Genomic DNA, 25,770 nt, shown 5'->3' with positions numbered 1-25,770 from the left:
ACGAGTCTACACCTCCCCCCCCCCAGAGTAATAGTAGAACGGGAGGTCACGTGACCCTCTCGGAGTCACGTGGCCTTCTCCGAGTCCAACGACCATAGAATCCTACCGCCTTCGGGTTCCGGAGGCTCGGAGACTCTTAAAAGAATTTCCTTCCCCCGTCTTGACCACTCCCTTCTATCCACTTTGACTTCCTCCTTCCTAGTAGCTCGCTAGAGGCCTACAAAAAGTAAAAAAAAAAAAAAAAAAAAAAAGTCTCAAGAAAAGTGTAGGACAAATAGCGAAGAGAGGAAGTGTGCGGAACACGGACGCGCATGCGTAACGCACTACGCGTTGCGTGCGCGACGTGCTGCGAACTCCGGAGGGGGACGCCGGCTGTGGTTTGCGTCACTCGGCCGGCGCCCGCCCGGAAGCTTCCTCGGGTTCCCCTCCCGCTCTCACTTGCCCGGGGCGGTGGCTACCTCAGTTGTTTGTACTTCCCCGAGACACTAATTGAGATTGGCGCACCCCGATGGAGGAGACAGTGTGCGCGGCCGCTGCCCCGGACGCCAGCAGCTCCGGCTCCATGGTGAAGGAAGAGGGGGCGGCTGCTACGGCTCCGGCGGCCTGCGTGGGGATGTGAGAAGTCTCAGGTGATTCTGGCCGGGGCCGAGCGGGGTCAGAGGTCATGATTGCGGGCTCACGCCCTGCTGGCTTTTCTTTTCTCCGCTTTTCTTCGGTCCCAGTGGGGCTGGTTGCACTCGACCTGTAGCTTGTCCCGGGATCCAAGGGGTGAATGCTCGGTCCTTTGGAGGTATCAGCCTGGCTTCCTGTGAACCCCGGTGAGAAGGGAGGAAAGGCTATGCTTCGTTACTGGAAAGAAAAGGGTTTGCTAATTTACATATATACGTACATGTAGGTTATCTACCGTACATATATATGTGAGTAAAGTTTGATAACGGACATGTATGTATGCTGCGTATCCTACACGTATGTATTAGCTATTAGATACATTTCTAATTTACGTATTATCAAACTGTCTCTCTTGGCTGTTTACATCTCTAATCATCTATGTTATATACACACATATGTAAACAAAGCTATAGTGTTTGCAGAGCTCTTTACGAGAGTTACCTCTTTTGATCCTCTATGACTTTGTGAAGTAGATTTGCCTATTTTACTGGTGAGATCAATTGATTTACAGGTGTGTTTTTTTTTTTTTTAATAGCCTTTTATTTACAGGATATATACATGGGTAACTTTACAGCATTAACAATTGCCAAACCTCTTGTTCCAATTTTTCACCTCTTACCCCCCCACCCCCTCCCCTAGATGGCAGGATGACCAGTAGATGTTAAATACATTAAAATATAACTTAGATACACAATAAGTATACAAGACCAAACCGTTATTTTGCTGTACAAAAAGAATCAGGCTCTGAATTATTGTACAATTAGCTTGTGAAGGAAATCAAAAATGCAGGTGTGCATAAATATAGGGATTGGGAATTCAATGTAATGGTTTTTAGTCATCTCCCAGAGTTCTTTTACTGGGCATAGCTGGTTCAGTTCATTACTGCTCCATTGGAAATGATTTGGTTGATCTCGTTGCTGAGGATGGCCTGGTCCATCAGAACTGGTCATCATATAGTATTGTTGTTGAAGTATATAATGATCTCCTGGTCCTGCTCATTTCACTCAGCATCAGTTCGTGTAAGTCTCTCCAGGCCTTTCTGAAATTATCCTGTTGGTCATTTCTTACAGAACAGTAATATTCCATAATATTCATATACCACCATTTATTCAGCCATTCTCCAACTGATGGACATCCATTCAGTTTCCAGTTTTTACCCACTACAAAAAGGGCTTCTGCAGTTCATTTCAACTCCTCATCTGTTTGTTAAACACCTATCAGGTGCAGGGAACTATATTGGACTTAAAGGCACAAATCCCTGCCTACATGTGCCTTATAGTCTTGAAGCTAAGAGACAGAAAGTGTTTTGTTTTTGTTTTTCCTTTTTGTGGGGAAGAGAATGGACCCAGATTTGTAATTTCATGAAATTAACCTACTCAGGATTACACAACTAGAATGTGTACAGCCTTTTTGTAACATAAAATGTTGCATAAGTGAATAAGCTAGCAACAGTGGAATTGAAGAAAGTTTAATGATAAGATGACATTTGTCTGGGACATTAAAGCAGAAGTCTACAGGTAAAGGGAAGAAAGAGCATTGCAGACAAAACAAACTGAATTTTTTTAAAAATTTTTTTATTTAATATCCTTTTATTTACAGGTTATATGCATGGGTAACTTTACAGCATTAACAATTGCCAAACCTCTTGTTCCAATTTTTCCTCTTACCCCCCCACCCCCTCCCCTAGATGGCAGGATGACCAGTAGATGTTAAATACATTAAAATATAAATTAGATACACAATAAGTATACATGACCAAAACGTTATTTTGCTGTACAAAAAGAATCAGACTCTGAAATATTGTACAATTAGCTTGTGAAGGAAATCAAAAATGCAGGTGTGCATAAATATAGGGATTGGGAATTCAATGTAATGGTTTTTAGTCATCTCCCAGAGTTCTTTTTCTGGGTATAGCTAGTTCAGTTCATTACTGCTCCATTAGAAATGATTTGGTTGATCTTGTTTTGCTGAGGATGGCCAGGTCCATCAGAACTGGTCATCATATAATATTGTTGTTGAAGTATATAATGATCTCCTGGTCCTGCTCATTTCACTCAGCATCAGTTCATATAAGTCTCTCCAGGCCTTTCTGAAATCATCCTGTTGGTCAACAAACTGAATTTAAAAAAAAATGATTTAGTATTCACCTTATGAGAAGAACCTTGGTATAGTGGAATATCTGACTTCAAGATTTGCCTCTTACATACTGACTGTATGCCACTCCTACTTATAAAAATCACTATTTGCTGAATATTTCCTAAAAATTAAGTTTAGATTCCTTTTCCTGGTATTTTGGGCATACCACTGTTATAATTTAGAGAGTAGGGTTCACTTGGTTCTTTATATCCTAGAGCTTTTCATGGTGCTTGGCACATAATAGCCATTGGTTGGTACAGCCTTGTCATCCACCTTTACTTGATCTTACTTCCCCTTTACATGTGTGTATTATGCATATTGTATATTTTGTGTTACATAATTATTACATATAATGCCCTTCCCCCCCCCCCCCCCAGAGGTAAAGTTGACAAGGCTCCTGATAAAGGATCTTAACCTGTAACTTGGGAAAGTAACACATTATTTGGCTGCCTATTAGTTTGACCTCATCTCTACTGAATCCCTTAAAAATAAAAAGTAATTAATATTATATGTTATGTGATTTGCCTTTTGAAGATAGGATATGAGAGCAGAGCTGTTGTTAGATGAATCAAAATTCATCATCTTAGATATCATCTGAGTTGAAATACTATTTTCAAGTTGAATTGTAATTAATTAAACTATACATTAACTTAGTGTCACTAGCCTTTATTACAGTTGGAAACCTGATATTTTGTTGTCCCAATAACACAGTTTTACCAAATTAGCCTGTTTGTTTCTTATGCCAAATCTGTAATTAAAAAATATTCAAGTGTCAACTCTATCACTTTCTAAGAGGGATACAAGAGAAGTACAAAGTGGGAACCCTGTTGAGAGCCTTGTAGTCTATTTGACAAGACATTTATCTAATGTGAATCAAAATAATTAAATACTACATTGTCAGGAATTAAATGCAGTAAAAGTTTTCCTAAGAGGAAAGGGGATGGAATTGCTGGAAGAGGTAGAAGCCTCGAAGGATGAAATAAGTTTTAAAATTATTATTGATATCTTTGATTTTCATATTATCTTCATTCCTAGGTATATATATCTTTCCCATTCCTTTAGGTAAAGAATTGTTCCTTGTAACAGAGAGTAGAAGTTTTATAAACAAATGGGAGGAGGGAGAGAAGAATTAAAAGTTTGGGGATGAGTAATTCTATTGCCTTACCTCTGATAACTATTTCATACAATTTATCTTGTTTTTAACTTGTTTTTATGTTATCTCTCCTTTTAGATTGTGAGCTTCTTATCCCCAGGGATTCTCTTTTGCTTTTTTTTTTTTTTTTTTTTGGGTATTCCTAGTGCTTAGCAGGGTGGCTGGTACATATTAGGTGCTTAATTAATAAATCGTTATTGATTTATTATTGAATAGAGAATAGGGAAAGGAAACAAGGATTTACTAGGTATCTACTGTGTGCTAGATACTAAGCTAAGAGCTTTGTAAATATTATCTCATTTTATCCTCACAACAATTTTATGAAAATAAGTACTATTATTATTCCTATTTTACAGTTGAGGAAACAGAGGCAGACCGGTTAGGTACCTTGTCCAGGGTAGTAAGTGCCTAAGGTTGAATTTAAACTCAGGTCTTCCTGACTCCCAAGTGCACACAATCCATTCTTAAGAAGAACAAAATTACTGAAAATGAATAAGATTTCGTGGTGCATGTAAGAATACCTGCCTGACCAGGTGAAAGTTAGACAGGAAAGATGATCCCAGATTATAGAGGCATTGAAGGAAAAGCAGTTTGGTAGCTGACATTTGAGGAGAGGTGTGTGACTCAATGAAAGTGATATTTAGGAGTTTTGTTGGTCTAGTAGCTGTATAAGAGATTATTTAGAGATAAGAGAGACTAAAGGTAATAAAAATCCCTGACAGAATTTTAGGCATCAGGAGTTAAGGGCCTAGAGTAAATTAGTGACATTGGAAAGGAAAGAGTTAATCCAAAAGGAAGAAAAATTATAGAGAAGGGATTTAGAAGGAAGAATGAAAGGTGGCACCAGATTTCTAGCCTGAAGATAGTACAGTGATACACTTTTCACAGTAGAGGAGATGGAAAGAGGAAGAAATAAATTCAGATCAGCTTTTCTAGGTACTCAACTTGAATTACTTGTTTTTATTAAGTTGCTATTTGAAAAATTAAACATAGCACCTTTTTCATGCAAAAGATGGTAAAAATTTATTTTTATTTTATTTATTTTTTTATTTTTTTATTTAATAGCCTTTTATTTACAGGATATATACATGGGTAACTTTACAGCATTAACAATTGCCAAACCTCTTGTTCCAATTTTTCACCTCACCCCCCCCACCCCCTCCCCTAAATGGCAGGATGACCAGTAGATGTTAAATATATTAAAATATAACTTAGATACACAATAAGTATACATGACCAAAACATTATTTTGCTGTACAAAAAGAATCAGACTCTGAATTAGTGTACAATTAGCTTGTGAAGGAAATCAAAAATGCAGGTGTGCATAAATATAGGGATTGGGAATTCAATGTAATGGTTTTTAGTCATCTCCCAGAGTTCTTTTTCTGGGTATAGCTAGTTCAGTTCATTACTGCTCCATTAGAAATGATTTGGTTGATCTCGTTGCTGAGGATGGCCTGATCCATCAGAACTGGTCATCATCTAGTATTGTTGTTGAAGTATATAATGATCTCCTGGTCCTGCTCATTTCACTCAGCATCAGTTCGTGTAAGTCTCTCCAGGCCTTTCTGAAATCATCCTGTTGGTCATTTCTTACAGAACAGTAATATTCCATAATTTTCATATACCACAATTTATTCAGCCATTCTCCAACTGATGGACATCCATTCAGTTTCCAGTTTCTAGCCACTACAAAAAGGGCTGCCACAAACATTCGTGCACATACAGGTCCCTTTCCCTTCTTTATAATCTCTTTGGGATATAATCCCAGTAGTAACACTGCTGGATCAAAGGGTATGCACAGTTTGATAACTTTTTGAGCATAGTTCCAAACTACTCTCCAAAATGGTTGGATTCGTTCACAACTCCACCAACAATGAATCAATGTCCCAGTTTTCCCACATCCCCTCCAACAATCATCATTATTTTTTCCCTGTCATCTTAGCCAATCTGACAGGTGTGTAGTGGTATCTTAGAGTTGTCTTAATTTGCATTTCTCTGATTAATAATGACTTGGAGCATCTTTTCATATGACTAGAAATAGTTTTAATTTCTTCATCTGAGAATTGTCTGTTCATATCCTTTGACCATTTTTCAATTGGAGATAAAAATTTATTTTTAGTTAATTTTTTCAATCCATAATTACTGAAGAATTATTAGAAAGCTTTTAAGCAATCTTATATGTCAGATGCAAAAACTATGAGGATAGGTTCTCTTCTAGGTGCTGAAAATACAAATAGAAAAAAATGGTGGGCAGTTTTTGCTCTTAAGAAATTATATTCTTTCCAAGGAGGCAACTTTTGGATACACACACACACACACACACACACACACAAAATCACACAATAAATATGTGCTATTCTAAAAGTCTTATTGCACTTTTAAGCTTTGGATATGCTGTACAGCATAGTATAAGCAGAAATGGCACTAATAAATAATTGGGGTGGGCTGTGGGAGGGATTAGGAAGAGCTTGGAGTAGAAAATGTTTGAACTAAGTTTTTTTTTGAAGTTTTATTTTTAATAATGGTAGCTTTTTAATTTTTCAAAATACATGCAGACAGTTTTAAACATTCACCTTTGCAAAACCTTTTGTTCCAAATTTTTCTCTCTCCCCTAGACAGCAAATAATCCAACATAGGTTAAACATGTGCAATGATTCTAAACAATGTGCAAATGAATCTAATAAATGTGATTTCCACATTTATTATGCTGCACAAGAACAACCAGATCAAAAGGGGGGAAAAAATGAGAATAAAAAGAATAAGCAAGTAAACAACAAAAAGGTGAAAATATTATATTGTAATCCACATAGTCTTCTCTCTGCATGCAGATGGCTCTGTCCCTCACAAGTCTGCTGGAATTGGCCTGAAACACCTCAATGTTGAAAAGAGCCAAGTCCATCAGAGTTGATCATCATACAATCTTGTTAATTGTTGTGTACAATATTCTCTTGGTTTACTCACTTCACTTGGCATCACTTCATGTAAGTCTCTCTAGGCCTCTCTAAAATCATCCTGCTGGTTATTTCCTATAGAACAGTAATATTTCATAACATTTGTATATCATAACTTATTCAGCCATTCTCTATATCCAGTTCCTTGCCACTACAAAAAAAGCTACTACAAACATTTTTGCACATGTGGGTCCTTTTTCCATCTTTTATGATATTTTTGGAGTACAGACAGTTTTTGCTGGATCAAAGGATATGTACATGAACTAAGTCTTAAAGGAAAGGCCTTTATGAATCATATTTGGAAGTTGGAATTGAATTTAAGAATGGGAAGTGAAAGGCATAGAGGTGGAGTGCTGGATGGAGGGACTAGAGCACAAGCCTAGCTAGACCCGGGAGTGCAAGAAGATGAAGTAGTTGTGAAAAATTTCTATTTTATCCTAGTGCACTTCTTAATCTGTGGTATTCATCATAATGTTAAAAGTGTCCATGACATGAAAAAGATTAAGAACTCTTTCCCTAGGGCATTTGAGAACCTTTGTAGTTTATCGAGTAGAGGAACCTAAGCTAAAGATTATGCTAAAGAACCTAATTTTTACTTTGTGGGGAAGACTTGAAGCTGGAAGAACAGTTAGGAGGTCAGTGTGGCAGTTTAAGTGAAAGGAACAAAGATCTAAACTAAGATGGTGTCAGAATGGGGATGAATGGGTGTGAGAGATGTCTTAGAGATAGAAATGACGAAATTAGGCAACTGATTAGAGATGTGGGATCAAGGAACGTAAGGAATAGTTGGGTTAAGGCCACTTTTGGGGAGATGAGGATGGCAATACTGTCAACAGAAATATTAAGATTTGAAGATGATTTAGGGAGAAATACAATGATTTCTGCTTTGGATATGTTTTGCTTTACCATGTCTATGATGCAGTTCTGGAGATCTGGAAAGAAACTGGAGTTAACTATCTAGATCTGTAAATTATCTCTATTGAAATGATTATCTAGAGGCAGCTAGGTATCTCAGTGGATAGTGAACTGACCAGGAGCTAGGAAAACCAAAGTTTAAATTCGGCCTGAGATTTAATAACAATGATACTTTGGGCAAGCCACTTAACCTGTCTGCCTTACTTTGCTCATCTCTAGAATAGGGATTATATACCCACTTCAGAGAGTTGTTGGGAAGCTCAAATGAGATAATTATTGTAAAGTGCTATAGGTAATTTTTATTGTGTTTTATTTATATAGCTATTGTTATTAGTGAAATCATGAATGAAAGGAAGAAAGCATTTAAATGCTCAGTATCTGCCAAGTACTATGCAAAATGTTAGATATAAAAAAAGAGAAAATGAGGTCTGCTATCTATCAGTTGCAAATAAAACGGAAAGGCCCAGAAATCCCAAGGTTGTATCAGTAGGTTGAAATAACAGTGCCAAATGGTCTGGAAGATACAAGAAGACAGTTGGTCAGATCCAGAAGGCTTTAGGATTGTGGTAAGTCATATGGCAAGGGCTTACTAATAAGCTTGAAGTCAGTCTTTCTATCCCATTATTTGTGTAGGACTGGGCAACTGAGGCTACTCTGGGAAAGGGTACCTTAAGACAATATAGAACATAACAGGCCCCTGCCAGCCTTGAAGTGTACTGTAGATGTGATACAGATGAAGAGCTAGAAGGGACTGATTAGACAGACAAGAGAACCAGGAAAGAGGATTGTTACCAGTACACATAAGAGAGTTTATTTAGGAGGGGAGTGTCAAATGCTACAGAAAAGCCAAGAAGTTCTTGATTTGAAGAACACTGACCATCCTAAAAGTGCAGTGTTACTATATTATTAGCACATTATTTTCTCAGTAGAGACTTATTTCAGCATCGTAATCATTGTGTGAACTTAAAACATAATAAAGGTCATATTTTCTAAAGTAGGGATTCTTTTTTTAGTAGTATTTTTTTCCCGAAATACATGCAAAGATAGTTTTCAATATTCGCTTTTGTAAAACCTTGTGTTCCTAATTTTTCTCCCTCTCTCTCCTCTCCCCAAGACAGCAAGCAGTCTGATATAGATTAAACATGTGTGATTCTTGTAAACATATTTTCATATTCATTATGTTACATAAGAAAATCAGATCAAAAGAGAAAAAACAAAAACAACAAAATGAAAATCCTATGCATTGATCTACCTTCAGTCTCCATAGTTCTCTCTCTTTGGATGCAGATATCACAAAGCTATTGGAATTGCTAAAGTAGGAATTTTTACCATTTTTGTGTCATTAGTCCTTTTTGGTAGCTTAGTGATATTTATGCAGTCCTCAGAATGTATTTTAAATGTTTAAAATAAAATTCATATAATATTACAAAGGAAACCAATTATAAACTTTTATATACAATTATCAAAGTTTATAGGCTCCCAGGTTTAAAAACTGAAAATCTTTTCTTTGAAAGAATTTAGTAGATTAATCTAACATTTCCATTATGTTATTGTTTAATATGTAGCCTCTAAGGACTTAATTTGGCATAGTGAAAAGAACACTGGAATTGGAATCAAAAAACCTGGGTTCAAATCGTAGCCTAGACACCTCTTAGCCATGTGACTGTAACAAGTCATCTTAACTTCACACAGTCTTCATTTCCTTTCATATGAAAGGGACAGAAATGATACTTTAATTTGTTTACCTGGCAGGGCTTTTAAGAGGATCAAATGAAATAAGATCAGTAAAGCAGTTCACATAGTGTAAAGCATTGTATAAAATGTGAGCTGTGTACATTTGCTAAGCAGCTAGTAATCAACTAATAGGATAAACAGAATTTATTTTTATTCATATAAAGTTAACATGTAGTTTCATGCCTGAATGATATTTTGAATATATCATATGTTAATCTGATTTATAAATTATGGCTAATTTATATTTGAGTGATTTTAGATTACATAATATTAACCAGAAACCACAAATCTAACTTTTTTCATGCCTCTTTCACTTAGGCAAAGAGCAGTCTTAATTCCCGTTAATTATTTATTTTCTGGTCCATATAGATTTAGATTTACTATTGTTTACCCATTTCTACATATGTGAAAATGTCTAAGGGAAAAATGTAGGACAATACCTGAGGAAGATGTAAATATATAATTCTGTTTCTCCCTCCCTGGCTCTTTGTAATTTAGTGGAAATGAATAATTCTCGGGTTTAGTGATTGAAAATGATTCTATTTTTAGAAGCTTGACATTACATCAGAATATCTTCTATTAATTTATTGTTTAGTTTCAAAATGTATTTTTATTTATGTTTTCTAGAAAATGGCTATAGCTTCTGTGTCCAGAGGGAAGTCTTTAAAGATTTTGTTTTTGTAAATAAAGATATTTAAATATTTCAGATATGCATTACATATAAACTGAAAGATTTTTTTTTTTAGGATGAGTTGTATAAAATTAGTTATTAGACAGGGCTACTAGTTCAGGATAAGTGTAGCCACAAGAAGATAAATTCTAAAACATTTTGTTGTCAAGAATTACAGTGTTTAAAAAAAAAGTTTGTTTTTCTTAATCTATTTCCTATAAGGCTTGGTTATGACACATAAATTATTAAGTATTAGTAAGTAATGGGTAATGTTTTAGAAAAGAGAAAGTATGTATCTGAAAGTCTTGAGGCAAAGGGAACAGTGTGTTATGTATTTTAATCAAAGGTTGATCAGTCTTCCTGCAAGTTCAATTATTTATGTCAAGTCTGCCTCTGAGGAAAAGAAAGTAAAGTACGAAGGCACTGTTGGCCTGAAGTTGAGAAATAAGTTGAAGTGAGAAAAGGTACAGAAATAAAAGACAGGATTCAAAAGAAAAAACTGAGGTTTCACAGTTTTGCCAAAGCACTGTTTATTGGGCTGCAGCAGAGTTGAAATGTAAGTGATTACTGTTGATTACGGGAAGAATCAGGGAAAGTTTAGAAGCTTGGAAAAATATCAATTAAACTGATTCTTGGGGTATGAATAGCATTTCAGCAGAGAGAGAGAGAGAGTGTATGTGTGTGTGTCTTTTTCTCTCTAGGCATGTGGTATCATATGAGAAGCATTATGGTAGAATGGAATGTTGTAGTATAATCTAAACACTTCAAATAACCTAGTTTGACTTTAGCACCTGATAAATAGGAATTGATAGGAAGAAAATGAGAAGATAGATCAATGGGAGATAGGGATTCAGGGATTAAATCCAAATACATGTAAAAGTTTAGTTTGATTATTTAACTTGGTGAGATTTTAAACAGTGGGGAGAACTGTCATAATAAATGATTTCAGGAAAATTGTATTTTTAGCAGAGGACAATAAATGTGGATCCTGTAAAATCTGTTGTACCATAACAGTAAATAGCATGTAGGTTAGTTTCAAAAGGTCCAGACCTATGATTTCATTGGTTTAGGACAATGATGTGAGACTCAGAAATGGGGATCATTAATCTTCACATAAAGAAACCTGCTAGCTACATATTAATTTTAGAATGTAATTTTATTATATTGTGTTTTTATTTATTTTGTTAAATATTTCTCAAGTATATTTTAATCTGGTTCAGGGCCTATGTGTTGTATGTTTGACACATTCCTCTGATATAGGGAACTGTAAGGAAAGTCCCTTTACCAATGCAGTTTACCAACTGGTAACTTTTAGTGTTAAGGAGTTGCCTAGAATGAAAGGTTTTAAGATCAAAATCAAATCAAAAAAATATAGGGTTAAGTGCAATAGCATATTTATCAAAGATATACAGGAGACATCCTGACTATGAAAGTACAAATAAAACCTACCTACTGTTACTGATTCCTAGGAAAATGACATTAGGTGAAAAGAATATGGGGACCAATAATTCTATTGAGTGAAAGGGGAAATGAAGGATATAAAATGTTAGATTGGCAGAATTCCTGCTCTTATGAGGTCTTGTTTGTAATGTTGACAGAAAAATTGGTAATTGGTTTATCTCATTCTATCTCTGGAATAGAAGAAATGATCTGAAACATAACTTGTCAATTTGATGATAAAAATTTTAAATTGCACAATGGATAACAGTAAAACTAAAAAAAAAAAAAGAAGAAGAAGAAGCCATGGAGAAAATGTCGATACTCACTATGAAAGACTTCAAGATTTACAGGGACAAATATCAAGTTTATATGAATAGTATTGGCTTGACAAATAGAATATAAATTTAGAAATATTTACAAAAATTTACAAATAGTAAAACATTTGGGAAAAGGTCCAATTTCACTAATAATTAAATAAAAATTATAACTGAGAAGTACCTCCACCCATTAAATTATCAACTATAAATAAAAGTTAAGACAACTTTGCAGCTCTGGAAAAAGCAGGTACATTTATTACCTTGCTGGTGGCAGTACATTTTAGTGCCATTTTTCAATGTTTCGGTTTGACAGTGCACCCAGAAGTTGGTCATTTATCTCTACTATGTCAAGTATGACCTATTGAAATAATTAAAGAAGAAAAAAAGGCTTCTCTATTCAAAGAACTTTAAGGATTTGCTATATTTAAAAGTTGGCAACAACCCAAATGCCTACTAGCTAAAGGAGTGATTAAGAAGCATGGGGTATATTGATAGAAGTATAATGCTACTTTTGTTATAAAGATTGACAGATAGGAAACTATATGGAGAAGCTTTTGTGAAATAATATAAAGCGGAAAAACTAAGGTGCTTGAGTATTATGTAGCTATTCAATATATATAAATTAGGTAAAATGTAAATTGCTATTTATTTCTACCATTTTTTAAAAATTGTAGTAGTTCTGTAAACAAAAAAATATCAAAGGTGAATGGGTTTCTGAAGGAAATAATGGAAGAGTCAACTAATAAATCAGTAAAGATCAGAGAAATGTATAGTGATTTCTCAAAAATTCTTCTGGAACAGGTACAGAGATATTAATTTGTACTAAAACCTCAAGAATTTCAGAAAGCTAGATGACAATTACAGTAAATTTCTATGTTGCCCCATCAGGAAATAAAAGTGAAAACTGAACTTTCCATAAAATTATTTGTCTTCCTCTTTTCCCACTCCCCTTGTTTTTGTTTTTAAGCACAAGTGTAAGTTTCCTGTATAGACATGTTGAAGTCCCTCCTTGCCATCTACACCTCCTCCCTTTTGGCACTCATTGCTGATGCTCTCCATTGAGCTGAAAAGGCACTTAAGAAGTCATTTAGGTCAGTCTTTTTATTGTAAAAATGAGAAATTTAGACCCTGATCATTTGTTGGCAGAGCTAGGGTTTGAACAGGTTCTTTCACAAACCAGTGCTCTTTCCATTGTATCAAGCTATCTTAACACTTTCCTTTGTGAACTTTTAAGCCAGTAGCAGAACAATATGTATAAAATACTTTATACTGAGCTATGTCTATAGATTTATTAATTTCACATTAATTGTGGAATGTTTCTGGGCCTTTCCAAATAGGTACTGCATTGTACTCCGCATGAGTTCCCATGTGGGAACATGAGGAACTGCAATTTGGCACCATTTCTGAAAGATCTGCCAGACCTCATGATATCTCTGTCCCAGATACAGAGATTCTGTCAGGCCTTTATAATGTAGGATAAGTCACTTTTCTCCTCTGGGTCTCACTTGCCTGTTACACTTACTCCTTTGTTATCTTTCTACTTTGATTATAATTCTCTGATACTACTTAGCCATGTCCTATTTCATGGGTAATCGGTTAGTACAAGAATATTCATTAGCTAGCTTTCAATGAATCCTTGAGTTCCAGTAGTAATACTTTTGTTTCCATTTTGAGTCATCATCCCTTCCCCAAGTTGAAGAACATTTTTTTTCCCCTTATTCTCCCCAGTTACATGGAAAACAACTTTTTTTTTTTTTTTTTGTTACATATACAATCATTTTTTACATAATTCCATGTGAGTCATGATGGGAGAGAAAAATCAGAACAAAAGGAAAAAAAAACAGAAAGAAAAAAAGTGATCCTAGCATGTGTTAATTTACATTGTCTCCATTGAAAAGCATCTAGAATCTGTCTCACATTGTATTGAAATATTTACTGTACTCAACTGTATCTGATAAAGAATCCTCACAGTGAAGTACTATGCAACAGAGGTCATTCGGGTCCTCCCTGCTTGAAAACTTGGGGTCCCTGGTATCTTTAAGTGTCTAAAGGGAAATATATACTCTTAACAGCCTGGCGTCATTACTGTAGACATGTAAAATAACTCAGTTTACAGGACTTGAATTAACATTTATTCATCATGTTATTTATTTCTTTAGTTTTCTCTTGCCATGATAGCATTATCCAGTGAACAATTTTCAGATGAAGAAATTAAAACTATTTCTAATCATATGAGAAGGTGCTCTAAATCACTATTGAACAGAGAAATGCAAATTAAGACAACTCTGAGATATCACTAAACATCTCAGATTGGCTAAGATGACAGGAAAAGACAAGGACCAATGTTGGAGGGGATGTGGGAAAACTGGGACATTGATACATTATTGGATACATTATTGGTTCACGTGGAATCGTGAACAGATTCAGCTATTCTGGAAAGTGATTTGAAACTATGCCCAAAGGACTATCAAACTGTGCATACCCTTTGACCCATCAGTGTTTCTATTGGGTCTATATCCCAAAGAGATCTTAAAGGAAGGAAAGGGACCCACATGTGCAAAAATGTTTGTGGCAGCCCTTTTTGTAGTGGTAAGAAACTGGAAACTGAGTGGATGCCCATCAGTTGGAGAAATGGCTGAATAAATTATGGTTTATGAATATTATGGAATATTATTGTTCTGTAAGAAACGATCAGGAGGGTGATTTTAGAGAGGATTGAAGAGACTTACATAAACTGATGCTAAGTGAAATGAGCAGAACCAGAAGATCACTGTACACAACATCAATATTATACAATGATCGATTCTGATGAATGGGACTCCTTCCAACAATGAGATGATTGATGCCAGTTCCAATGATCTTGTGACAGGACTGTGGGAACTGAATGTGGATCACAACATAACATTCTCACTCTTTTTGTTAATCGCTTGCATTTTGTTTTCCTACTCATTTACGTTCTTTTTTTGATTAGATTTCTCTTGTGCAACAAGAGAATTGTATAAATGTTATATATATGGGATTTAACATATATATAATATTGTATAACATGTTTAATATATATCTAATTGCTTGCCATCTAGGGGAGGGGTGAAGGAAAGGAGGAGAAAATGTCAAATTGTCCATGCATATGTTTTGTTTTTTTGTTTTTTACTAAAGTATAGCTTTTTATTGACAGAACATATGCATGGGTAATTTTTACAACATTGTCCCTTGCACTCACTTTTGTTCCAATTTTTCCCTTCCCTCCCTCCACCCTTCCCCTAGATGGCAGGCAGTCTTATACACGTTAAACATGTTAAAGTATATCCTAGATACAATAAGTATGTGTAGATCCATACGGTTCTTTTGTTGCACAAGAAGAATTGAATTTAGAAGGTAAAAATAAACTGTGAAGAAAAACAAAAAAGTATGTAGTCCACATTTATTTCCCAGTGTTCCTTCTCTGGGTGTAGCTGATTCTGTCCATCATTGATCAATTGGAACTGAATTGGATCTTCTCTTTGTCAAAGAAATCCACTTCCATCAGAATACATCCTCATACAGTATTGTTGTTGAAGTGTATAATGATCTCCTGGTTCTGCTCATTTCACTTAGCATCAGTTCATGTAAGTCTCTCCAAGTCTCTCTGTATTCAAATCCTGTTGGTCATTTCTTAGAGAACAATAATATTCCATAACATTCATATACTACTATTTACCCCACCATTCTCCAATTGATGGGCATCCATTCATTTCCCAGTTTCTAGCCACTACAAAAAGGGCTTGTTGCATATGTTTTGAAAATAAAAGGCTTAATTTAAAATAATAAAGAGATGCAAATTTTAAAAGAAAAGAAAAAAGCTTTATCCAACTGTTGCTATACTCATTAAATTCCTTTTTTGTAGACTAAATTTCCAATCCTCTTAAGCTTGTTTTCATTTTTTTTTTTTTTTTTCATTAAAGGCAGATACTTAATATTATAAAAATGAAGAAAAGTGGGGCATGGTAGCTTTTGCCTATTATCCCTAAGTCTGGAGAGTCTTTTAAACTCAGGGATTCTGAGTTGCAGGGGAATAAAACTGATAGTTATTTGCACTAAATCTGGTAATGATATGGGTGAGCTCCTGGGGAAAGGGAGCTATTAGGCTGCCTAATAAGAGGCAAACCGACTTGGGTTAGAAAAACTTGTAGAGGACTGAAACTCTTGAGTTCATGCCCTGAGGTCAGGACAGCCGAACACTTGAGGCTAATTACCAATTGGACAATACTCTATGGGCATATGCTTGGAAAATGGCCCTTCCCACTATCCTGTGCTGGCTTGATGATTGGTGTATACAGAGGATTATAGGAGGGACTAGGGGGTGCAGTAAGACGGGCCAGAGTCACTTTGGCAGTAGACGAGGAAGAAGTTAGGTTTGCTGGGATTCTGCTTCCATCCCATTCAATCCTACCCCTAAAGACCAAGAATAAAGACTAAGGACTTTTGCTTATCCTGACTCCGGCTGATTCTAAGGTATCCAGGGTGTGAACGCGGTCATTACAAAAACTGAGCATGGTCAACTGTTCTTGTGCTCATTATAACTGGGATAAGCCTGTCAGTGGCCATTTCAGTTCCATTTATAGTGAAATAGGAACCTATAGTCTCTAGGGGGAAAAAAAGAGAGAGAGAAACTTTTTTTTTTTTTGTTGAGGCAGTTGGAATTAAGTGATTTGTCCAGAGTTACTCAGCCAAGAAGTGGTAAGTGTCTGAGGTCAGATTTGAACTCTGGTCCTCCCGACTTCAGGGGTGGTGCTCTATCCATTACACCAACTAGTTTCCCTGGAAACCTTTTCTTTAGGAAAAAAAGGAGTAGAATTTTTGTTGTTCATACATTTTAAGTATCATATTTGTGGTTTGGCTGTATTTGTAATAAATTGTTTAAATTTTTTTTTTCTTTTTTTTGTGTGTGTGTGTGTTTAGAATTGAAGATTGTGACACCTGGCCTCTAATACCAGCAGTTTCTTTGTTCTGTGATCAATGTGACTCACCTGAACACTTTAGTACTTAACGAGATGAGCCAGGATCGTGGAAAATATGACTTTTATATTGGTTTGGGATTGGCTATGAGCTCCAGTATATTCATTGGAGGAAGCTTCATTTTAAAAAAGAAGGGCCTTTTAAGGCTAGCCAGAAAAGGCTCCATGAGAGCAGGTAAGTTATGTCTTTTATGCCCTCTGTAAAGATTTATTCTTGATAAAATTGTTTTGTAGGTTTGTAGACTATTTGTGTTTAGTTTGCTTCTCTCTACCTCTCTCCTTCCATCCCTCCCCCCTAGTTTGGAATAATTCTATATTGCTGACAGGATGAAAGTGATCAGTGAAATAAACACCGCCGTGCACCTCCCTTCCCCCTCTCCCCAAAAAAGGAGCATTTTCCTTACGCACAAAAATGTTATTCCTTCCTGTGATTACTTGCTTGGCTTCTTCACTTCCCCTTTTCTGTATATTATGATGTTTTTTGCACATGGGACTAAGTGAAGAGTATAAGGAAGGAATTGGTGTCTTTATTGAAATGGCTTGGCTAAATCCCTCTTGGTGGCATGATGGGCGACACAAAACTTTCATTGACATCAGCCTCATTCATTTGTGTAACTTTTTAAAAACATTGCATTGTTGCTGTAGTCATTGTGATATGTCAGGGAACAAAATCAGAAATTTTCCTTTTTAAGATGCTTGATAACATACTATAACATGGCAAGGAGTTATTAGACTAAACAAGGAATTTGTGCTTCTGTGTTAACTTTTTAAGTCAGTGGCTTGAATAAAGGCATACATTGTTCATTTGTCAAATTTACTGATAATCTAGGAGGAATAGTTAAGACTCTAAATGGCAGAATCCAAAAAAAAGTGAATAAACAATTTTATTTGAATTGAAAGAAATCTTTTTAAAGTTTTCAAAATGAATACATTTAATATAGACTTTTCAGTACATGTTTATATTTTTCTTTTTTGGGAAATTTAATTTTAGAGGCAAAAATGTTATACACCCTCTTTTTTTGAATATTTTTGAATATTTCATATTTATACATATGCTTGCATTATAAATTAGAAATTTTTTGCATGTTTATCAAAGAATATTTTGAAGATGTGTTTTGTTTTTTTTAATATTAAATATTTTCCTCCATATTCCCTTTGTATTTTTACATGTCCTTATTGGTTGTGGTCAGAATGTTTCGAATCTGATGATCTTCCAAAAATCTGAAAAATATTTTTTCTTCATTTTCAGGTCAAGGTGGCCATGCATATCTGAAAGAATGGTTATGGTGGGCTGGACTTCTGTCAAGTATGTATTAAATAAAATGACCAGAAAATGTTAACATTTTAGATTCAAACTTTTTTACACAGTCCCTGAGTTATTAGCACAACTTTGAAAGTCGTTTATGTAAAAGATTTTAATGTATTCTGTTTTATTTTAAAATTTAAAGTTTTAAGATAACTACTAGATTTTTAGATATATATATATATTTAATATTTTCTTTTGCTTATCTGAATCTAGCACATTATTGTTGGTAACATGCTTCTCCCTCAGTATAATGACAGGTGTTCGTGGTCCCTTTGAAAACCTAATAGCACTGTCATTTCTTGTAAAAATATTAGCAGCAGTAGCATTGTTAGCTGCCATATATTTCAAGTAATGATATTTTTTCTGAATCATCTAATGCTTATCATATTCTGAAAATTAAAAAAAAAAACAAACCTGAATTTTATTAGGACATTTTAAAGAAGAAACAAAAAATAATTTTTTTCTCAATAGTTCTTTAATTTATTTTTAAAAGGCATTCAAAGAATGGTGATGACATTGGGGACTTAAATTGTTAGCATTTTGCAATTTTTCTTGTTCCAAGTTGGGACCAAAAGAAACCTTGAAATAGATTTCATTAATGCCTTTTTTCTTTGCCTGAGTTATTCAAGGAAGGGTGGGAGGAACTTCAAAACAGCCTCTTTTTCTTTGTTTTAGATTGTACCATTAAAAACATCCAATATCCTAGATGAAAATATAAGACATTAAAATATAAAAACTAGTAGCTTTATTTAAGCATCTTGATTTAAAACAACAACAACAGTTGAGTATATTAAACTGGGTAATAGTGTCAGACTTACTGGCTTGAAACTTCTTGGGAAATATTTTTAAAAAAAAATTACCACAGAGGTAATGTTAATTTGTGGTTTAAGTTAGTATATGTTCTGTTTTATCCAGTATTTGAATTTGATACCACTACTATATTCTTTTGTTCTTTGGTTTTGACTTGTTTTTGTTTTTTTTTGTTTTTTTTTTTTCATTTCATTTTCTGTGTTTCAGAAAAAGTTTATTGTTTACTGATTTGCACTGTTTATGTTTGTTCAGTGTAGGAATTCTATAAGTTTCTTACTATTACTTTTTTGCATCTTAAATTTAGGTATTAACTTTATGTGCTCTCCATATTATTTCAATTAAGCCGTTTGCTTTTTTATATATACATAGAAAGAAAACTTTCTGGGACAACACGGCAAACCACCAAAAAAAACTCATATATACAGTATTTTTGGTGGTTTGCCGTGTTGTCCCAGAAAGTTTTCTTTAACATGGTAAAAAAGAAACGCCCAAAAATTAAATCAGGAAAATATTTAGAATGCTTAAGCAGATGAAATAATCCATACATAATATTGCATAAAGCTTAACAGGTAACTTGTATTAACACATATACAGTATTTAACAAAAAAAACAACAACAACATAATTTTGATCAATAATAGTGAAACTGACAACTTTTTTTTAAAAAAAATTCAACCCACAGTGGGAGCTGGTGAGGTGGCCAACTTTGCTGCTTACGCCTTTGCACCAGCTACATTAGTGACTCCATTAGGAGCTCTTAGTGTTCTTGTAAGGTAAGGAAGACTTTTTTTGCATGGCAAGAATAAAAATATTTAATGTTATCTATTTTTGCTTATAAATCTTCTATTAATAGTTGGGCTTCGGTTTTTAATGTTAAGTTAAAAGTCTTTGTATAAAGCAGTCATTGTTGGGGCCCATTGGGAATCAGTATTTAGTGGTTTTTAGTTTTACACAGAGAGATCTTCTGTAGATTCTGTAATTGTTGGGGCCCATTGGGAATCAGTATTTAGTGATTTTTAGTTTTACACAGAGAGATCTTCTGTAGATTCTGTAATTGTAAAATTGTAAGACTTATACCAGATTATTTACTTAATTCAGTGCACTGAAAATTTTTATTCTTCCCAAAGTTAAATAATTGTTTGGATTATCATTCTTAACAAATAGCATTTTATTTGGAGTGAGATTTAGAACTATATGCCTTCATTATTTGTTATTAGCTCTCAGATTTTATCTCCCCACTGTTTGGATGGGTATTTGTTTCACATATGCTGTAAGACTATAAATGAGAAAGATAAACTAATAATTTTTAATGTCTGGGATAAATTTTTTTCTTTATAGTGCCATCCTTTCATCATACTTTCTAAATGAAAGACTTAATCTTCATGGAAAAATTGGATGTTTATTAAGTATTTTAGGGTCTACTGTTATGGTAATTCATGCTCCAAAAGAGGAGGAGATAGAGACCTTAAATGAAATGTCACATAAGCTGGGTGATCCAGGTAAGAAAAAGATCACATAAGTCTCTTTTTTTTGTATTAATTTTCAAATCGGGGCTTTAACTTGTAAGCCACTTCCATGTGATTTTTTTTTTCCCCATATTTTGCTACACACTGCAGAAATTTACCTCTTGTCCTCCTAGATAATTCAATTGTAGTGTCCTTTGAGCACAAAATTAATTTATATTTTTGCAAAGAAGGTAATATTTAATCTTGGTGTATTAATTGCTCCCTTTTTTTCCTTTTTTTGCATTTGTATGTATACTGATACTTTGGAGAATATATCAATAGATAGGACTCTGCTAGGTCTAGAAATTGATCATGTTAGAAGAGTGGAATATAGAAAGAACTTGCACTTTATAACAATGTCTTGTTTTAAAGTGTAGGCAAACAAATTAATCCTTTTACACAAATTGCTAACTGGGTGATTTATCAGTACAATTACCAACGTAAATGGAGATATGCATTTTATTTTTTGCTTTTAACAAAAATGTAATAAATTTTTACCTGTTGTAGTAAAATTATCCCTCACATGAGAGTAATTGGCATCATGTAGTAGGATGACTGGCTGGGGAACTGGAGACCTGGATTTTGAACCAGCTCTGCTATATGGTAATAACTTTGTGACCTGGGACCAGTCAATGTATCTTGGAGATCTTCACTTATTCTCTCCTTAGTAAAATAAGTTGAATTAATTTTCTGTGGCCTGAAATTATTATGCTCCCTTTCCGCTGGGCTATGTTACAAAATGCCAGAGGGTTTCTTTTATCACTTAACGTTTTAAACTAAATATTACCCTTCTTCTCTCCTCCAGGTTTTGTGGTCTTTGCAACATTGGTTGTCATTGTGTCCTTGATATTAATTTTTGTGGTGGGACCTCGCCATGGACAAACGAACATACTTGTTTACATAACAATCTGCTCCGTAATTGGAGCATTTTCCGTCTCTTGTGTTAAAGGCCTGGGAATTGCTATTAAAGAACTTTTTGCAGGGAAGCCTGTGCTGAGGCATCCACTGTCCTGGATTTTGCTGCTAAGCCTTATACTCTGTGTAAGTACACAGATCAATTATTTAAACAGGGCCCTGGATATATTTAATACATCCATAGTGACTCCAATATATTATGTATTCTTCACTACATCTGTTTTAACTTGTTCAGCTATTCTTTTTAAAGAGTGGCAAAACATGCCTGTTGATGACATCATTGGCACTTTGAGTGGCTTCCTTACAATCATTGTGGGAATCTTTTTATTGCATGCCTTTAAAGATGTCAGTTTTAGTTTAGCAAGTCTGCCTGTGTCTTTTAGAAAAGATGAAAAAATAGTGAATGGTAATCTGTCCAGCTTGTATGAAGTCTGTAATAATAATGAAGGAAGCTTAGCCTGCGGAAATGAGCAACAAACTGGTGAAAACATCTCTAGAAGAAATGGAAATCTGATGACTTTTTGAAAATAGATATAATTTTTAAAGACTTAATCTGTAATTGTGTGTTTTTTGTTTTGTTTTGCTGTAAAACGAGCTTGTCTGAAAATAGAAATTGTCATTTTAAATGCTGTCTAAAGACAATCTTTTTTTTTTTTAATGGTTTCACTACGTTGGACAAGAACAATAATGACTTTGCTTTTCTTATATATGAAGTATAAGACAATTCACTAAGATGACCTAAATATTGGTTTGGGTTTCTATTAACAGTGTATAGTTGTATGATTTTAAACTTCAAGTCTTTCATCCCCCCCCAAAAAACCCTTACTGCACTGAAAGTTTTAATTATAAAAATAAAATGTTTTATTTCTTCATTGTTGATAAAAACTGAAATGAACACTTGTCATTTACCAAATGACAATGCATTAACATTTCCTTAAATCATCTTCCAGTATGTGGAAGAACAAAATATTCCAATATAGTATCCTGTGGATTACACAGTTGTGACTCATGTTGGATGAGTCATGAATTAGTCTATAATTGACAGTAATGGATTATGGAAAATGAGCAATTACTTTAATTTTGAAATATTTTGAATGAATCTTAAGTTAGGCAAAATAGATAAGAAATAGAATAATTCAACTATAAGGGTGATTTTCGAATATATAATTTGCCTTGTCAAGTGAATACAGTGACCCCTGTAAAATCTTTAGGTATTTATGAATGATTCAGTTACCACATTGAAAATACTTAATGTACAAATTCAAGGAATTTCTTTAAAATGCGGTTTAACAATTCTCACAAGTGTTTTCAGTCCCTTGTGCCTTGCTGACCTTAAAGCATTATATGAATGTGAGTTATCAATAATTTTGCATTTTGTACTATTATTAATGTTCTATTGTTGTTATTCAGAATGATATGAGGGTGAGACTTCAGTTTCTAGAGAGTGGAGAGACTTAAATTCATTTGTATAGGTGTATTTCCATATAGCAGCTCATTTGATATTCACAGCAATAGAGTGAGGGAGCCAGGTTAGTATTATACCATAAGTGAAGAAAGTTATTGGTTAAATGAGGAAGCCAAGAATGTATCTAATTTTCTTTCTTTTCACTAAGCCATAAAATTGTATTTTTGAAATACTTTTTGAGAAAAGAAATTACTTTTCCAAAAGCCTGCAGAACTAATTTAACTACTATCTTAGGCCTAAGCTTGTTTGTGGAATTAGAGATAGCTTCTCAGTCTAATTTTCCTGATAACCAAATATATGCTTCTGGAATTACCTGTTTTCCATTATAAAGTGTGTAATTATCATCTATAACAGGTTTTGCTGTAACTTCTATGTTAACTTTTTTGACCAAACTACTTCTGAAAGTAGACAAAAGGAAAAAAATCAATTGAATCTTTTTTCCAATTGAATAACTTTAGAGAATAAGTTTTAATCACATGAATTATTGCTTCTGTCACTTCAATTTTACAGGACTTAGATTTAAAATTGTTTAATAAGAAGTATTTAGAAATAAACATTGCTATCACTTGAAGAGCCTTCATGAACACTATTCACAAATATTACTGCTAACAGTATTTTTAGACATCTTTTTTCAGTTCCTGATTAACAGCATAGCAAAAAAAACAAAACAAAACAAAACAAAAAACAAACCATGATTTAATATTTACAAATGATACCAACATGAAATTTTAAGTGTAAGTCCCCTACATTTACGCTGCTGTTTAAAAATTACAGTAGTTAGTTGCAGTTAGAAGAGACTCCAGATACCATCTAGTCTAATCTTTGTAGGAAAAGAATCCCCTTTACAACCTATCTAATTAGGGGTTATCCAGCTTTTATTGCTACTCAGGGAGTGTGTTTCCACTTTTAGTTAGCTGTCAGTGTTAGAAATGTTTTCCTTGCATCAAGCCATTGTTCCTAGTTCACAGAACACCCCTGAGGTCAAGCACAAAGAAATCTTTAACTCCCTTTCCACATAGCAGCCTTTCAGATTTAATTAGATTGAGTTGTGTACTCTTGAGTTTCTTCCAGATTAAACATTTCTGGGTCCTTCTACCTCTTCTCATTTATCATGACCATTCTGGTTACCCTTCTCGTGATATCCTACCACTAACTAATATTTACCTTCTTAAACTGGTCTTCCCACAGCTAAAAAACAGTAGTATTCCAGAGCAGGTCTTACATGGGCAGAATATAGTGGGTTGTTACTTCGTTGTGCTTGCGAATTATGCCTGTCTTACTAGAGTCCGTGTTAAATTTTGACCGAACTAGCTTTTTTTGTCTGCCTTCACATTGTTGATAGGTTTTGAGCTTATTGTGGTCCTGTAAAATCCCCAGATTTTTCTCAAATTTCTACCTTCCTGACTTTGTAATTATGAAGTGGGGTTTTTGGTACTTTAGTGAGCCTTTATATCCTTTATATTTATTATTAATTTAAGTTCATCTAAGTGCTCTAACCTAGCCAGCCCCTATCCTTCCCAGTTTTGTTATCTGCAAATATGATGCCACCTATGCTTTTGTCCAAGCCATTAATAGCAGTTTTCAGTTGAGAGAGCAATAAATGAATAACTGCCAGCTTATAACTCCCTATCCTTTCTGCAGTAGTATGAGTATTTATATTATATGTTTTTTAGGAGTCTTCTGCTGATTTGAAAATTTACAAGTAGAAATAAGGTTACTTGTTCTTGTGGGCCCGTTGATTTTTGAGTTTTCTCAAGAATTAAAGTTTTCAATTATCTACCCTTTTTCTCTAGGCCTGTGATATTCATAATTTCTGTAATCTTCTAGATTTTTGAGTTTTCTCAAGAATTAAAGTTTTCAATTATCTACCCTTTTTCTCTAGGCCTGTGATATTCATAATTTCTGTAATCTTCTAGATTTTTCTTGCTAGCCTCAATTTATTCTGAGATACAGAATGATTATAATTTTCTTAAAGAATCGTGTTATACTTTTATCTTCATTTTATTAACTGCCTTTCCTTCTGTTCTATTTGTCCCATTCACCCTCAAATATAAATTGAGGATGAGCACTTGTACTTTTCCACTTCCTTTAGCAGACTCATCAGAATTTTGTCTCATCACTGCATTTCATTATTTAGAATCTCTCATCTCACTAGGTTAAGTTTCCTTGTAGCTTTTCAAAGGTCACAGTATCTTATCTAGTCTTCCTTCCCATTAAAAAAAATCTTTTGAAATCTGTTTTTCTTAAATGTAGGCCAAATGTCAAAACCATGTCTCATTTTATTACAAACTTTAATTGGTGAAAATGAAAAAATCTTCTTGGGCTGTGGTATCAGATTCAGAAACACAGTTTACCACCAATTTGTATGTAAAGATTGCTGTGGGCTATGTATTTAACTTAGTTTTCAAATGTAGTGTTATATTTTTATTTTTTGGATGATTTCCCAATTACATTTTAATTTGGTTCAGGACACATGTTTGACACTTGTTCTAAATGAGTGACCACTCCCAAGTAATGTTCTTCATTCTTTATGAGAATCTAATCCAGAATAAATTTTATCATGAAAGAAATTATCAGCAAGGTAAGCTAAGGAATTAATAGTTCTTTTCAAATGCAGAGGGAGCTCCAGTTAAATGTTTAAATAACTGGATAATGATTGTTATTTTTATTGTGCCTTGATAGCTTTTGTCACTTGTTTCTTTAAATCCTAATTGTCCTAATAATTTAGTGTATAATAAAAATTGCTTTTCTTTTTGTCATTATAGACTTTATCTGAAGCAGGTTTTCC

The 25,770-nt window shown here is 34.2% G+C and overlaps 1 protein-coding gene across 2 annotated transcripts; it reads left to right on the top strand.

Moving 5' to 3' along the window:
• Window positions 1–276: 276 nt before the first annotated feature.
• On the top strand, window positions 277–25,746 carry NIPA2 (NIPA magnesium transporter 2). Of its 2 annotated transcripts, none has more exons than XM_003765624.4 (6): window positions 277–629; window positions 16,927–17,157; window positions 18,232–18,288; window positions 19,780–19,870; window positions 20,436–20,596; window positions 21,408–25,746. In XM_003765624.4, the coding sequence occupies exons 2-6, from the start codon at window positions 17,019–17,021 to the stop codon at window positions 22,040–22,042; spliced, it is 1,083 nt and encodes a 360-aa protein (XP_003765672.1). In that variant the 5' UTR covers window positions 277–629; window positions 16,927–17,018; the 3' UTR covers window positions 22,043–25,746. The 2 variants fall into 2 exon arrangements, with proteins under 2 accessions (XP_003765672.1, XP_012401592.1); XM_012546138.3 differs by lacking the exon at window positions 277–629 and adding an exon at window positions 642–818.
• Window positions 25,747–25,770: the final 24 nt, after the last annotated feature.

This window comes from Sarcophilus harrisii, chromosome 3, assembly GCF_902635505.1.
Source record: "Sarcophilus harrisii chromosome 3, mSarHar1.11, whole genome shotgun sequence".
In the NCBI taxonomy this organism is placed as follows: domain Eukaryota; kingdom Metazoa; phylum Chordata; class Mammalia; order Dasyuromorphia; family Dasyuridae; genus Sarcophilus; species Sarcophilus harrisii.
Note: the sequence above shows the minus strand (reverse complement) of the source record. Positions and strands in the feature narration are given on the sequence as shown.